At 36.4% G+C, this 17,546-nt stretch overlaps 1 protein-coding gene across 1 annotated transcript in view; it reads right to left on the bottom strand.

Annotated features, from left to right (window-relative positions):
• The window catches only part of LOC137394078 (E3 ubiquitin-protein ligase rnf213-alpha-like), a 159,964-nt gene that overhangs the window by 140,331 nt on the left and 2,087 nt on the right, over window positions 1-17,546 (bottom strand). Inside the window, exons 3-13 of the mRNA XM_068080796.1 lie at window positions 16,965-17,218; window positions 15,054-15,263; window positions 14,671-14,878; window positions 12,490-12,680; window positions 6,222-6,411; window positions 2,787-2,891; window positions 2,001-2,142; window positions 1,755-1,917; window positions 1,357-1,477; window positions 1,089-1,210; window positions 499-761 (exon numbers count right to left, since the gene is read on the bottom strand). Coding sequence (XP_067936897.1) covers window positions 499-761; window positions 1,089-1,210; window positions 1,357-1,477; window positions 1,755-1,917; window positions 2,001-2,142; window positions 2,787-2,891; window positions 6,222-6,411; window positions 12,490-12,680; window positions 14,671-14,878; window positions 15,054-15,263; window positions 16,965-17,218 — 1,969 coding nt within the window. The remainder of the gene's footprint in view (window positions 1-498; window positions 762-1,088; window positions 1,211-1,356; window positions 1,478-1,754; window positions 1,918-2,000; window positions 2,143-2,786; window positions 2,892-6,221; window positions 6,412-12,489; window positions 12,681-14,670; window positions 14,879-15,053; window positions 15,264-16,964; window positions 17,219-17,546) is intronic.

A 17,546-nucleotide genomic window follows, 5' to 3' on the forward strand; every position in this document is an offset into this window, starting at 1 on the left:
CTCCATGTTGCGAGACCCAAGTCGGAGAAGGGTGGTTCATCATTCACCTAGTGGTCATCCACGCTTGTGTACACGCCAGCTGTGACGCCGACTCAGAAATGTAGAGGTTGTTTGTGAAGTTCATTTACCGCATGACTTCACTTCTCTTCGGCCTAGGCCTGTTCAAGCTCATAGCCAGCAGAGGACACCAAGCAACCTACTATCAGCCTTAATGAATGGTAGTTTCGGGTGGTGGAACGATTGTGGTGGTTTCATGGACCGACCAGCTCTGTCCGGGCTGGCATCACTATGTTTCTCACCACCTGTACTTCGATAAGTAACAGCCACTCCAGCTTTTTAAGGCCTCGTAGTAATTCTGGATAGCTATGGCCATAGGCTCCTGCCATCGCTGCAACCTGCCGAGGCCTCTTCAGTGCCAACTTTTCTGGAGTAGTGGGGCAGACTTTCTCCATGTTGCTTCTCCGTTAATTCTTAGGATCTTTCAGGCTGGAGACCAACCTGGCATGGTGTCTCCGATCAGTGGGTCAAAACAACTCTTGCCAGAGTTGAATCGGTTTGGGGTCTCAGTGCAATTAGCAGTCGGCACTACTGCTGTTGCTCTTCGCCGTTTTTTCAGTTTTGTGGGTTCTGGCTGGGGCAGCATTTGCGGACGACATGTCCCTGGCCCCACATCCCAAGCATTGATGGGGATTGCCGCGTCGGTCAATGTGGATGTGGGCACTGTCAGTAAGTGGCGTTGAAGGCTGGAGTTGTTCAGGGTGCTGCAAAACAGCTCCTTAATCATGTCTGCTCAGTAGGGTGCTGGCAAGCCCCGTATACACACTAGAGTAACCGTTCCGCTTGGCCTGCATGCTCCAGGAGGGTAGTCATTGTGGCTTTTCCCAGGGTACTCAGTTCATACGGAGCCTAACTGGGAGAGAGGTCGAACCGAACTAATAGTGCATCAAAGACGGCTTCTACTTGGTTGACTTATCGGCTTCTCTGCCTCCTCACGCAGAGCCTGCCGAAAATTGAGTAAGTTGGCCACCTCAGCCCATCCATTGACCTCAGCCACTTCCTGAGAATGGCTGAAATACTTCACATCTCACGAGTCGGAGTACTGAGGTGACTTGAACTGGTGAGCCGGGGACTGAGGCACCATCATCATCCTTTCCAGTACTTCGGCGAGACGGTCTGTATCTCTATCAGCGCTCTGAGCTTGGTAGCCATCCTGATGTCAACCCTTACAAGAGTACCTCTCAGACCCTCCAAGGCAGGCTGCCCTTCAGCAGCTAAGGCTCTCTGTGATCAGGATGTAGCCTCGTCTCGGGGCACTCGTTCTTTCTGGAGTACTCTCCTTACTATCACTTAGATAACTTCGGTTGGAACATCCAGAGTTCCTCTGATTCTTGTGGAGTCGAGATCCGCGATCCCACTGTTGCCACCAGTGTACAGGAACTGACCGCGTTCCTCTACTTGCTCCTCAAGAATCAGATCACTTGAGTACAAGGCAAATGAATATATGTTTCGCAGCAAATAAATAATGGTACAGTCAAATATGCAATAAAAATATTAGTAACTTCACAGTGTGAGACTTCCAGGTGCTCTGCTTTTGATCGTTTCTGCGGCATCTTATATAGCTCTTGGCTTTGGCCCCCTGAGTTGTATGGCTGACTCAGTAGCCAATCCTCCGCCGGCCGTGTTACTGAGGGCCATGTCTTTTACCGAGTCGGGCTTGGTAGAAAAGTCCGAATAGCAAGATCTTCCATTTTCACAGGCCAGAGCGAGTAGCAAATGCCGACTTATCCTGTGCATCAGCATCCAATGGCACCTGCCAGTAGCCACTGACCAGGTCCAGTGTACTGAAGAATCTGCTATCGAAGAGGGCATCAAGACTGTTGTCAATCCAGGTAAAGGAGTAGACATCCTGTTCAGTGACTGCATTTAGCAGAAGTTATCAAAACAGAACCGCTATTTCCCCGTCTTTCTTCTGGACCAACACTACCGGGAGCTCCAAGCACCTCCAGCAGGCTCGAGGAGTCCTTTCCTGAGGAGATCCTGAGGTCCCTCAGGAATCTCGTTCTGGTCCGGACCGGTTCTGGAGGAAATTCCTGAGGGCTCGGTCCTGGCATTCGTCGCCTCAGCCGCCTCTCTAGTTCGGCCCTGGCGATCGGCTACCGCAATATAAATTACACAAAAATAAACACAGTACACAAAAATGAACACAGTACCACAGAAACACTTACATTTAAAAGTTAGAATGGTAGATGTTGTATATGTTGACAAAAAGTAGTTTTTCTGTGCAAAAACTTTCTTTACTCTGCGTGCAACGCCAGGCTTTTATCTAGTTGACAATAACTCTCATCAATGTTCTGTTCTAGGCTTACAACACACACACAAAAAATAAGTAAAGTCACTATTCTTAGTCCATTCCTCATCCACATATCATTTAAACTTCATCTTCAGTGACCGAGTCAAACATACGATTTTGACTTAAAGTAGGCTCGGATCCCTTTCGTCATTACCAGAGCTGGTCTGGCTGCTGCCATCAGCCAGTTCAGTAAACTACGCTAGAGACTGAGCTCGGGCATCCACAATCCACTGGCTGATAGTGGCATAACGCATCCAGTGAACACCACAAAATTTAAAAACTTATGGTAGTGTTATACTTGGGTATGTCAAAAGTTCAAGTTTTCGATTTTAAAGCGGGGGTATAATATTTGATTAAGCATTATACTTGGTGATTACGGTAGCCACGGTTCTCATTTACATTCGTAGCAGCAATTAGGAACTCTACAAATACAAACCTGTTTAAGCCGAGGCAGCAGCACAGACTGGACTAGCTGACTCCACCAACTTTTCAGCTCCCCATGGCTACAGCTATTGCTACACTCAAAAAGCTCCGTCCAAATCTGCAACATTTATAAAATCTTCCTCCCATGTTCGCATATCATGATGGTCTTTACTAGCAAGTCTACATGCAAAGTAAAGTAAAAGTCCAGCAGTCTACATGTCCAGCGAGTAAAAGCATGTATTTGAGTATTGGTGTAGCATTCCAATTTTAGATACTCTCCAAACTTTAGGATTCTCCATTTTATGACTGTGGCATGAGATAAAGAATAAAAGAATAGACAAGTAGCTGACAGTCAACTAGTAAAACATAATGTCATAAGCTTGAGACACACTATTTTAGAGTATACATCATACAGCATGCGTGTAAATACCATAACTTAATGTATAGCAGAATAAGTGGCACCCTAGCATTTTTTATGAACAAAATGGAATTTCATTTGAAGTGTCTAAAATCTAAATGCTGAGCATAAGGGAAATGGGAAATGGAGTGTTACTTACAAACTGTTACAACTGGTTTGCTTTGTTTGCAAGCTATATTACACTATTCCAAACATATCAATAAATTATAAGCAGTACTAGAACATCGCATTTAGTTTTTGGCTCTCTACAGTTTTTGCCAGCAAAAACAACAACGAATATGTATACTTTTGGCTATCCTGAATCAACTAGCATTGTTAAAAAAGGGGATATGGATGGACTGAAGATGAAACTTATCCTCGCTTGCATAGAATTTCATCCAATACAGATAAACACTGCTGGCAATTCCAAGCTTGCAAGAAAATCCTTCGTATGAGATGTTATTCCTTGAAAAAAAATTACTGTTTTCCATTCATAGAAAAGTGTATGATGCCAGATTGAATAAATTCCAGTTAACTGTTGTGTTAAACTCGAAGAAGGTTTGCAAACTAATGTTAACCCATTCCAGTAGTTTATCATTATCGATTTACACAATTAGTGACTCTTTTTTGAGGTTTTTATATTTAAAATGTTAGCAACAAGCAGTTTTATATAGTGCTTGTTTTAAAGTAATTTATGTAAAACTAATTTTTGTCATAGTAAACTAATATGAATGGGGATGATAGAAATCACGACATTTCACGACACGGTCTCGAACACAAACTGGATATTGCCTGAGGCAATTGCAATCTTCCAAGATTATCTCTTATATTTGTTCAAGGGCCTTTCCTAGGGTCCAATCCTTTTATAATGAATACTGCAAGAAACGCTTGCTTCAAAAGGTTCAATCTTCATTATAGCTTTATGTACAGAAGGATGATGAGAAAATAAAATCTTCAAAATACATGTACTGTAGTAGATCAGTAGGGCATCTTATAAAAGGAGGCTAGATGACAGAAGCCAACTTGAGATCTCACTGATTCATTTTTAATCAATGATACACCTACTAAGGGCCAGCCTCCGCGACACCTAAGATAAACAAAAGAGGTGAGCTCAAGTTGGTCACCATCGCGCAAATTCTCCCTGCCTTACAAGCAGCTTCCACATGTAAGCCTCAATTGCAAGACTGACCAAAAGCACAACAGGCACCACTATTAATTGAGTTAGAAACAACACTACCAAGAAAATACTCTTCAAACAGTGCAGGCTACAAAAAATCCTCAGTTGAATGAAAACAGTAGCCTCACAGGACTTCAACTGTCATAACTAATAATCAGTTTGTATTCGTGTTCATATGTTGTAATTTCGATGATGTACTTACTATATACAGCAGAATTTGTAGAAAACTGAAACTGCATTTAAAGAAATTGACGATATAAACAAATATCTGGCACAAAAAAATAGAAATTATGATTACATTCGTTCATGATTAAAACTAAAATCCTAATAGCTACAATAGCAGTAATAAATCCACGGTGATCTAAAATTGCCTATCAGCTAACATTATTCAAGCATTGATTCATGATGAGCGTCGAGCGAGCCATTCAATAGCTATTAAAATGTTCTTGAATAAACAAATTTTTTTCATTCTGTAACTGACAGTATCCAAAAGAAGTCATTGAGATTTTTTTTAGTATTTTGGATTCCGAAAGGGCCCGTAATATCATAATATACCATAAAACCTCTAATTGAACACCACCTCTATCTGAACGCCACTTCTATTTGACTACCACTACGAGAGAAGGGTTGAAATATAGAGCGCCAACCTCTATTTGAATGCCATCTTCATTTGACCGCCACTTTGACTATTTTTGATCTTTATCGAGCCATAATATCAATTGATCGGTAGAAAAGTATCCACAAAATCGTATTAATAATGAATCGCTTACATTAATAACAATCAATTCTCTCGTTGTCCATCTCCAAAGCTTTTCACTTTTTTCGTTTAAACTTTGAAAGCAACACCATAGAAATAAGCAATAACAGTCTCAGGCTAATAGTAGTTGCTTGTTTAATGCAGTCTTGGTACTTCGAAGTACATGTACCTATATAAAAAACGGTTTAAATTTACGTTGGTAAAAGAACTTTGAAAGCAACACCATAAAAATTATTAATATCTGTCTCGGGCTAATAGTAATTTCTTGTTTAACGCAGTCTTTCTATTTCGAAATAGCCTACATATATGAAAAACGGTTTAAATTCACAATAATTGATGAACTTTGAAAGCAACGCCATAGAAATAATTGTTGTGGTCAACTAGCATTTGTTAATATTTCAGCCTAGATATATTGGTGCTAAAGTGCAGTGCAAGTCAATTGCAAACAATAGATATCAACTGGTCAATATTTCTCGGTTTCTCGATGCATATTTATTAAGAGATCTTTGACAAGTTGGAGGCAAGTTAGCAGATTTATTGCATCCGAAAGATTTAATATTGCTCTACCGAAAAAAAGAGAGCAAAATATAGGCGACATTCGCTTCGCCCGTAATAGCGCTAAATTTATCTTCCCAAAATTCTGACGAGCCATTTGCATAATACACCGCCAGCCTTTATTTGAACACCGCCTCCAATTGACCGCCACTACAAAGGAAGGGTTGAAAATAGAGCGCCATGGTGTTCCATTAGAGGTTTTATGGTAAATCTTTAAAGATATCATTCACAAGAATTACAAATCCTTTGGAGAAATATTTGATGGCGCAATTGTTGGCATACAAAAATGGGCTAAAATTCCTACCCCGGAGTTTTGGTTGTCAATCATGGAAATTCATTTCAAAGGCTTAGCAATTGCCAAGCATGTATTAAATCATTGTTAATTGATAATTGCTAATTGAACACTGGAAAATTAGTGAATCAGCAACTTAGTGGTTAGCCTATAATTCAAAAGCTCTCATATAACACATGTATTCCTAACCTTCATTTCATCATTTCCTAGTACATCAGGGTACGTAATTTTGCTACGTATTGCACTAGCCAATTGGCGGCAACTGCTCACAACTGGCTTGACCATTTCTGCAAGGTTTGCCGAGGGCTTAGAACTGAGTATTGCATCACAAAATGACAAATATATTGTCGTCATAGGCATCATCCCATAATCTTTGTATTGGTAAGATGTGGTTGGCAGCAGGAAGTCAAAGGCGATAGCCAGTACATCAAGGATGAGTGTGTTGCACATAGCATCGGCTCTAAAATGATTTATATATAAAGAAGATACATTAGTAAACACGAATTTTATGGTAGCTTATATATGCTGATCTTGAATAATCAGATGGCTGGCTTTAGATCAATTGCCTTACTGCACAAAAAGGTTAATGTTTGACACCAAGCAATCCTAATTATGGTATATAGCACACGGGTATACCCTACAGTGCCTGCATTTTCAAAGATTTCTTTCACAATATATGACAAATTTCATCCCATAAGCCAACATGGCTAATAACAACAATAGAACAACTAGTGGCTCAATACCATTATTGTAGTTTTGGTCAGCCAAAAGCTGGCAATATTAGGCAGCAAAGTGAAAAACAGCCTAACATTTTCAAATAGTGTTTAGGCTTTGGAATATATATTTATCAATGTGGAATCCAAAAAGGTGTTCAGTTCCTGAAGATGCGATTACAAACTGATATATTTGTTGTGTTAGCCAGCTGTGAAAAGTAAGAAGACTAACCTATTTTTTGCAAACTTGTAAAATAGTATGCAGAATATAATATTGAGAAATAATGGTTCTCAGTAGTGAACTCGTTGTTCAAATGAAGTTTATTAGATTAAAAACAATTTTTTCCATCTCCCGAGAATAATTAATATCACATACTTTTTATAACATAATAGGTTTGTAATCTTTATTTTTTAATAGTTTGTGCTTTTACACATGAAAAGTAATGCTAGAATCTTTCAACAGTTAATATATAAAATATTAATGTTCATATGATAGCAAAAAACTGTAGTAATAACCATTAACTTGGCAGCATAGTGTTGTCAAAGATTCGTGTATTAATATTTTTAAGTAGATTGTTGGTTAAAATTAAAAATGTCATGTTAATGTTTTTTGTAGATCATAAAAACTTGGAACAAAGCTATGCTGAGGATTTTTAAACTTATTCTATTAAAGTATCAAAACACCAGTTTGTACTTTTAAGTACAAACTGGTGTTTTGTATAGTAGGTACAAAACTTTCTTGCTAGTAAGTACAACTGCTAAAAAATTGGAAATTGCAAAGCAAATTTGGTCACAAATGTGAATATAAAGTTAGAACAATGAACAAGATAGAAAAATTATAAAAAGAAAGTTTCACCTTAAGGTCACAAATGCTCATGAGAGTAATCAACTCCAACTTTATATATCATTTTGGCATGTACTATTGAGCAATTTGACTGCTTGCAAAACTGTAAATTGCCAAATACAGCATGAAGATGGTAAGAATGCATTAGGTTTATTACTTTGTAATTTATTGTTATGATGAAACCAAATAATGACAGCATTATTTAGTTATAAAAATGCATAAAACAGCATAAAAGCATCTTCCAATGCTAAATTACATATATAAAGCAGCTACAGTGGATGCTCCTATAACGTATACATCCTATAACATAAATTCAACATAACGTAAAGAATTTATGTAAAGTTTTTGCTTTGTATTGTGTGAGAAACACATAAAAAACCCATATAACAGTGTCAGTCAGTGTAAGTTCTCAAATTCAATTTGAATAAAGAGACGCTCGTAGTTTGCCTTAAAATAGCTTGTTTTATTTTGATGTACTTGGGAGTAAAAATGATGTATAGCGTTATCTATAATATATATATGAGTATCCTTGGCATTTTAGTTAGTCGTGAGAGATCGTCCGGTGCAGATTAGGCACAGAGAATAAGTAGCCGGGCAATTATTCATTAACACTTAAAGATGATCGATTGGCGTCGGAATGTCTGAGTGTCACGAGTTGTAGTCTCGCCAAACATATCTTTTATCCTAACCTTCAAGCCTGGCGAAAAATAGATGGACTGTCTGATAGACACTGCTTTTTTACATATAGCAAATATATTTTTGTTTTACTTAATTTTAGACATACAAAATATTTTTTTTTTGCTATGGAGAACAGACCTTGCTTTCCATAAAAATGAAAAGATTGACATAAACTGACATTAAAAGGGTGCACTCCCCTTAACTTTTTGTAAAATAACCATCGTCATCAACACGAAACCGAGTGAAAGCGAGAAGAAAAAGAGAAAAGTTGTCTATACAAACTAACAATACTACAGTTACTGTATATTAAATTTAAAAGTCACATCTAGTTTCTCCTTTTTGAAGGGCGAAAGGGGTGAGTTTGGGACAATCTTGGAACAAATTAGGCAATTTCCCTGTATTTCACTGCTGGTATAACATTCCTAGAACATATTATTTATGTTGTAAGAGCGTCTACTGTATATGAAAATGTGTTGCAAAAAGACAATGCACACAACTGCCATGTACATAAATTCAAGTTTTTACCAATTTGTTATGATATCAAATTGATAACATAGCCATCAAAATTTAGCCTGTATATGGCTAAAATTAAAATTTTTCAAAATGTTTTGGTGGCATAAATGCTGCTATGAAAACCCCTTATTCAAAGCAATACTGAATAAAATCAAACATATAATGTCATCTGATAGAAGCAAAGTGTGGCTCAATTTAAGCTGCCATCAACCCATTGTCACTGGATAACATGTTGCGGTGCTTTTTCCATCAAGTGCATGAAGATTTAGTTTTTGCTTAAAAAATCTCTCTTTTTGTATAGTTATACAGCTGTGCACACAAGCATAACTAACAGAGACTTTTTATTTTTGATACAGTGTTCATAATATTAGTTTGCTAGAACTAGGAATCAATGTTTTTACTGTAATGCAGTTTTGATAAGTAGTTAATTTTTGTTTAATTATAACTTTTCTTGGCACAAAGGTTTTCACCTAATACAGTTATTAGTTTTTCATCTTCGAATCAGTAAGCAATTCACATTACTTCTTCAAAGCTTCAAAGCAGAGCGCTCTCCCAGAGCAGAGCAAAACATTCTAAATATCCAAATTCAAATAATTTAATGTGCATAAAATAATTTACAAGTTTACAAACAAAGAAACATTACATTAAAGTAAGAAACATTACAGATGCGTAAAAATTTTGTTGCGTACATATTCCCCTAACAGGAATTGTTTGTTCATATATAATGTCCAAAAGTTCCACTGCAAAAGTAATAAGAAATGCTTGCGGTATATACAAGCTAGCACTAACTGTGATGTCACTAACTATGTGAGAGAACTTACCAGTAATCACATATCCATACCATACAAAACAAAAAACTACTAAATACTCATATTAGCACCTTAGCTTCTGTGCTTCAATGCCATGTGCTACCAAATGTGCTACAAAATGATGGGTTACATCACACACACCATTGATATTTTGACTCAAACATCTTAAAGGAAAAAAGTGCAATAAATACTTTTACCTTGCTGAAGTCAATCGCCGTCTCACAAAAGATAACAAAATCTTTGCTAATGCTTCATTCTGTAAAAAAATAATTATGCCTTTGTATTAAGCATAATTATTTAATGAGCTTGCTACAGAAGCTTTAAACTTTCCAAGTCACTATTGCAAAAAATAAACATAGGAACTTCCAGCAATGAAATGCCTAATTTTACATTCGTTGGCTGACAGAATATGACAAGCAAAAACCCAATAAATCGGTGGTGAGAATGCTTAATAAAGAAATCATTTGGCACGAATATTTATAATGGAGATACATCTTGAAAGCTCTATTTTAACATAAGGTAGACACTGCTATAATAAGATTACGCAGTCCCTATCTGGGATTTTTCACATTTAACCATTTAAGCAGGTCTCGAAGTTTGTAAAACCTAACAAAGACTATAGAAACTTGTGATTTAAATAGTGACTGTGTTCTTACTAGACAAAAAATGAACCCTTGCACACTAAGAATGATATGTATACTATATAAAGTTCTTCATACAAAGCCAGGTTCATGATAGGTCCTGCTATAAAACAACAAATTGTAGGTTGGGTATTTTTATAATGCGAAGTGAATTAGAACAAAACTCTCAAGGTCAGTGCCAAAGAATTATTATTTTTGCATCAGCGCCCGCAACATACTGTCAGGCTCAATATGCAGATGTAGGGGTAGGCAGCATGGGTACACGAAGATGACTTTATAAGGTGCTGTCCAAAACAGAGGGGGAAAAACAAGTGACAGAAGAAAGTATGGGTAATAAAACTTGAAGAGATATCAGCTTGTAATCAAAAGATGGTATAAATATAAATGATAAAAAACAGTTATTGAAATTAAATACAAAATTTTCACCTATGTTGTGTTGAAACTTTAAATGTCAGTAGATTCAAACAAGGTCAGTATCTTTTCATGTCATCTAAAATATTCCATTAGGTATTATTGATCAATAATCAATAATAGTTGCCCTGAGTAGGCAGTTTTCACACATCAATCAGCAATAATTGCTTAAGAGGGTAAACATGTTGCGGTTGTTTCAATATTAAAGTCCGGCGTTCAACAGTAAAAAACCAGTCTGAGCGCAAGTGTGCCAAAAGCACGCCTAACACTCAAACTAGAGGACCTGCTCTCACCATCCTCTAACAAGGGTAGGACTGCAGCGGTGGTTAATGTGGCACACTACAAACTCAAAACTGATTCATCTCGCTAGCTACGGCGAATCTCTGGGAGTAAGAACATTAATTTAGAGACTGAAAGCGGTACACTACCAAAGCTAACAAAAAACTTGGTTGCCGCCGAATTTATATTTCTCTGTTAAAATCCTAGAGTATTCTACCTATTGAGTTTAAATAGAACTCAAAGAGCAAAATGAAGAAACAACGGATGTGCCTCTGACAGCAGCAAAATTGGCAGCCTTAAAAAGGGGAAGGAGTGGAGCACCTGTTTCAACCTGAAATGAAGGTGTGCCTTCAAGACATATTTCAATTGAAAGAAGCAGGGTTCAAAACTACAGCCTAAATATATAGAACCATGTACTATTATTGGCAGACTTCTTTGCCGAGTGTACAAAGTGGAAAGGAGTAGAAAGAGAACACTCCAACATGACGATGCAATTAAGTTGTACATTAAAAGAAAAATAAAATACCCAAAAAGGATAGTGAGAGAGGTGGAGAAATATGTTTTATTTTAATTTGTTTTTATTTTTTATTTATTTGTCAATTAGTAGAAATATAACATTAAGCAAAAACAAATATACCGTAAAATCTCTATTTGACCTCTAATTAAACATTTATTTTCATTTGAATGCCATCTCTAATAGAACACCACTATTACAAAAGGGTTAGAAAATACAGCGCCACCCTTTAATTGAATGCTACCTCAATTTGACCCCCACATTGACATTTTTTGATCTTTACGAACCTATAATAAAAAGTGATCAGTAGAAGTGTCCACAAAATGGTAATAATAATGACTCGATTACATCAATAACAAATAATTCTTTAATTTTTGGTGCAGTGGTTAAAGCGGTTTTTGTCACTGAGAAGATCAATTGTCACAATCACCATAACTACACTCTGATTCGAGGTTACTAAGGTCTAAATCTGATTCATTGTCTTCATATTCGTCTATTAATGTGGTTTACAATCTGACCTTTTGACTTTCAAGCAATGATGAGAATACTCTTCAGGAACACCGTACAACGTAATAGCAGCCATTGCTATGGCATATCGAAGTTCGTTTTCTAACTCTAAAGCTCTATAGTTTTTTTCTTTAAAACTTTAAAAGAGACACCATCGAAATAATTAATAACTGTATGCAGCAAATATTTCGCTATATATGAAAAATGGCTTAGCAAAAATGCTGAGGCCGATGGCACTAATGTCGCTCCAGCCGAAGGAGAGTGCAAAATGTAGGTGACATTAGCATCGCTTCACGTGTGAAAGGGTTAAATTTATCTTTTCAAAATTCTCACAAGCTAATAGGAAAATACAATGCCCCTCTATTTGAATGTCATCTCTAATAAAATGCCATTACAGGGAAAGGGTTGAAAAATACTGTATTTATGGCATTTTATTGAATGAAAAAAATTGAACACTAAAGTTTAATATATAAATATGGAATGTTGAGGCCCACATGCGCAGTAGCACTGCAGCTAGTCAAGGCACTGAGCCAACAAATGTAATGAACCTAAATCAAACGAGCTTCCAAGGATAGATGAGAAATCGATGATAGGAGAAAACCCTGAGATGAAGGCTGCAAAAAAGGCACCTGGGAAGAGATGTTTCTGGCCCATCAAGCAGACTAAGGAAATCAGGGCTCCTTATACCCGAGATAACACCAAAGAGAAAAATAAAGAAATGAGTCTGGATACCGTTGTACCAATAAGCTCCGAGACAAACAAATAATGGGGCATACTCCTGCACACAAGCTGAGGCAATCCACCCATATCCACCATGCACCTGAATGATATAGCATGTGCCACGTCGGATAGAAAGTTGGAAATCCTTGTCTCTACTTGAGAATGCAATTACAATTGGGCAATGTTTATTGAAGTAATGGGAATAAATTAATGTGGTAAAACAACTCATAAATAGAGTGGGTGGTCCTGAAAACGGCTGTTGTAGAAGATATAAAGGCCGGAATCAGGGATCATGAAAAAATCAGAATGCAAGTTCTTGAAATCCATTACTATGGTAAACACTTACACGACCAAGCCGCCATTAGAAAATTTCAACCAATCTTGACAGGATTAAATTTGAATCAAAAAATATATAAAGAGGACCATCGAATAGGAAAACTCGAAGTTGTCAAGTCATAATATTTCAGCTATGGTAAGTTCCTCACTGGCTCAGCACCCAGTCGGAATCAGGTTGCTCACTTTTAAAGGTGCTAACTGCATGGAAATAATAATGAGCACAGATTTAAAAAACACAAACTAGACACATTACGCTGTGCGATATTGAAAGACAGAAACTACACTTATATATTGAGATGAGGACGAAGACGTCACAAGACATTTCTCAGGACATTTATCTGTATTTATACACGCTTCGTGAGCCTGAGACACTATGGAAGATGCATTTATTCAATATTTAGCTACTTAATAATTTGTTGATAATTAACACTTCATTATCCTGGGAAACTGTGAGAGACACATTTGTTTATATCACTATAAGTTCTTCAAACTAAATATTTTTATATATCTAACTACGCTACCATTAACGGTTGTAATTTTTGCTCTATGCTATAATTGTGTGATATTACTATTACTGAAACAAAGCTTGGAACATAGACAAAATTATACTTATTGAAAGTATGAATTCTCTTCTATACCACACACTGCAGCCTACATACAAAAAATTACAGTGGACCCTCACCATAGGAATTTAGTTCATTCTAGTGTTGGCATCATAAGGCGAAAATGTCGTATAGAGGGGTATGGAAACCCATAGTAATTATCCAATGCAAACACCCCCTGGTAAAATCATCAAAATTTTATATACGTTCTGTATAAATTAAAAATTAGTAACAAAATAATATGTTAATCTTATTAACTATAGTTACCTACAGTAACTTTAGTGTATTTCGTGGTTATGATCTGCAATTAAATGTAACATTACAATGTAGCCTACTATGTGCAGTACGTACCGTAGGGAGTTCTTACCTTTGAGACAGACGTATAAAATAAATGCTGAATTTAATTTATATGAATTTAGCTTACTAAACACATACTTAGAGGTAAGTATTAATATGTATTTTATTAAACTTCAACTTTGTCATCGGCTAAGATTTTATCCCCTATCTGTTTCCAGTTTCGTTTTCACAATAACTAATAACGAACGAAGCTGAACTGAAAAAGAGCGAGCATCGTATCTCTTTCATGCGTTGTGGGAGTGATTTCGACGAATAGCATATCAGCATCTTCGTGATTCTGACGGATTCATCACACCGACTGCCAAATTTGAGCTTCGAGAGAAAATTTTGTAGATATCGTATGGCAAAAAAATTTTGTATGACGAGGGCGAAAACATTGTGTTCCAGTTTGTAAAGCGAAAAAATTGTATAACAGGGTCATCGCAGTCCGAGGGCGTACTGTATAAGCGACTATCACAGTTCCCTTTTAATAGGAATAACAAGCAAATGTATTAACTTCACTTCTTAGTTATATGGGCAAAGAAACATTAGCATATTGGAGTTGCTTCCCCAAATGGTCACTACAAAATTTTCCTTGAAATTCTTTAGCATATCTGAACATACATGTAGACACTTACACAAATTTTCACATGAGAAGTTCACAATTATATATTGCTGTAAATAAATATGAATGTTCAAAGAGGCCCTATAGAAACTAAACATATATATTGAGAAGTAACTTTATAAATGTTTGTAAAGCAGGAGATACTTTCCAATGAACTGGAATTTTATGTAGCACTACATGTATGACACTACCTTTTCCCGGTGGTAGGATTCCCTGATCTTTATATAGTGGGCGGCGCAGGCAAGTACACCATCAATAGGGAGGATACTGTTGGCTTCATTGTTGCTAAGCAGGTTCATTAGCTGCTCCTCAGTGAGCAAAGAGATGAATGTGTAGGGTAGAATAGGGATGAATGGAAAGAAGGGCTTTAACCAGTCTAGCCAAACACTCCATTGACCTCTACAAAAATAACAACACCTATAATAAAACACCTAGAATTTGCTGAAACAATTAGTTTTTTCAACTAACATGCTTCACCAAAGCTCTTGGCAATACCTAATGTTGAACTTTGTAATGACTGCAAATTTCCTGCCTATATACAGTTGTTTATATTCAAGCTTTGGGTACTACTTACTTAGTGTTGTGGTCTTTTTTGGATGCTTGTATCAGTGAGCTTATGAGTGAAATACCCCACCATTTTGTACTTGTAAAGTCACCAGTGTTTGGTGCAGGTGCGTCAGATACTCTTGTCAGTATATGAAGAACAGGGATAAGAAGAATCCAGCACCGAGAGTAGCTTTCTGTTGATGGGCATACTTCCTTGATTAGCCTTTGACAAACAGCCCTGCAACAAAAAATTGATCACACCACTTTATGCCAAATTGGATGAATACACAAAAAAGCCAGCGTACAGAGAAAAAAAAGTTTCACTATGTCAAAAATATTTAGTTCAGCCACAGATTTCATCATCATATGATTGATGAAAGATTAGCACAGTAGCAGTTCTGAAATTAGCTTTATGTGAACCATTGATACAAGATCAACCGAATTTAATGGATCAAATTACAATTGATGAAGTAAATAGATGGATGGATGAGAAGCATGCATACTAAATTCCACAAATAGCTAAAGGAGGCTTCTGCATGATGACTTCTAAACCGTTTTGTGACTTCTGGTCAGCATGTCCTTTTAGGTACTGCTAAACTATGTTTAAGTAAATAATTTATTAACAGCATGCTTTTAGCAAGGTCTTTTAAGAAAATCACCAAATTTTAGGTAATTTGAAGTATGAGTATTTTTTGTAATTAGCTAACATATTCATGCAGATTTGGCTGACTAAAAAAACAGCTATGGCCTTTACCAGTCATTTGATGACGCCTGAAAAAAATTTTTCATTGTTGTTTAGAGCAGCTGGTCAATAAACTGCTAGTGTTCGAATCTTACACATAGAATGATAGTGCAAAAGCTGATAGCTTAATTTCTCTGGCACTATTGAAGCGAGCTAAATTGTTGCTCAGACAGATAAAGGATTACCTTCACTTGCACCCTATTTAATCATTTCAGATAATAACACTCTTTCAACTAGTTTTTGTAGACTTTGTACAAGAAAAATATTTCAGTGATGTGTGGGCAGAGCTTGTCAGCGAGATGACTCTCGCTCTGGTTCTATTAAACTTTACCACTGGAATGATAAGGAGCAAGGTTAAGGTAGCAACAGACGTCTATTCTGGAAATAGATCACGACTGTTTAAAACTTGCACTATGCATAAACCAATACTATTTGGAATATGAGCTTTTGAACTAGTCGAATAAAAAATGAACAGCATGTGATCATTTTGCTAAAAAAGAATGATAATGCTGCTTGGCTATGGCCAATAATTGTAGCCCTTGTTTAGAAAGCAGTAAAAAGTGAGTTGATACATGGATAATAGATGTAATACAAAAAATAATTCATGATTTGAATCGTACCAGTTTTACAAACATTGATGGAATTATATACATTACTAAATGTAAACAGGTTCAGCATATTTTCTCAGCTGAAGTAACGTTGCTAAATATTAATTCCCAACGTAACATAAAAAATATATATAAAAAATATAGTTTTATAAAATATATATAAAGAAAATATTTTTTTATGTCCAGCGATAAAGAATAAAAAACAGAGCAAAAAAACATACTTCATTTGGAATTTTTTAGCACATGTCAGTCTTGGGAGATGACTCTTCTTTGCGGTTTAAGGCGTACTATCAGCTATGATTCACAAATAATATTAGCAAGCCAGGGAAAGCAAAAAGGCTAGGACTAGTTTTGCAAAGGAGCAACTATAAAAATGTTTGCAATGATAATTTAAGCATCATCTGCACATAATTTATTCAATTTTGACATCCTTGTCAAAATCAACATTCGTAAATTTTGGACAAACTCTAAATATCTTAATAAATTCTAAAAAATGAAAGAGCACAATTGAATCACTACATTGCATTATAATTTAAATACTACCAGCTGTTTTTCATTAAAGAATTGTTAAAAATTCTTATAAAATCACCTGACATATTCGGCATCCTCACTGACAGCAGTGAGCAGTTCGCTGATTAAACTACTGGGATTCTGTTGACCAACTTTCTGCATTGTCTTTCTGATGGCACCTTCTACTTCGGCCATAAAACTCTTAGCACCAAAATACTTTTGCATTTCAAGAATTCCAATGAGAGAAGCAGTCATGGTGACTGTAGAGGCATCACCCTCATCAATGTATTGCATGTGGGCCTTCACTGCTGAGCGACAAAAGGCAACTCGAATCTAAAAACAAAAGGTGCGATTAATTACAAACTATATCAATATCAATTTGAAGGGATATTAGGCACAGGTTGAAAATCTCTTTTTAGATTGGTTTAAAAATATCACACTAAATTATAGTGCTAGTTTTTGCACTGAAAACCTAGTTTCCAAAGCACCTGCCACACCATCTACAAAAGCTTTAACAATCATACTACTCAAGCTATAGCTATGAACAATTGTAACTTCTCACTGATGTAGAGCTCAATAATTAGAAAAATAGTAAACACCTAAAAACAGCATTAATTACTAAATCGATACCACCACTGGTTTGAGCAGGTAAATCATTGCA

This window comes from Watersipora subatra, chromosome 4 (genome assembly GCF_963576615.1).
Source record: "Watersipora subatra chromosome 4, tzWatSuba1.1, whole genome shotgun sequence".
NCBI classification, from domain to species: domain Eukaryota; kingdom Metazoa; phylum Bryozoa; class Gymnolaemata; order Cheilostomatida; family Watersiporidae; genus Watersipora; species Watersipora subatra.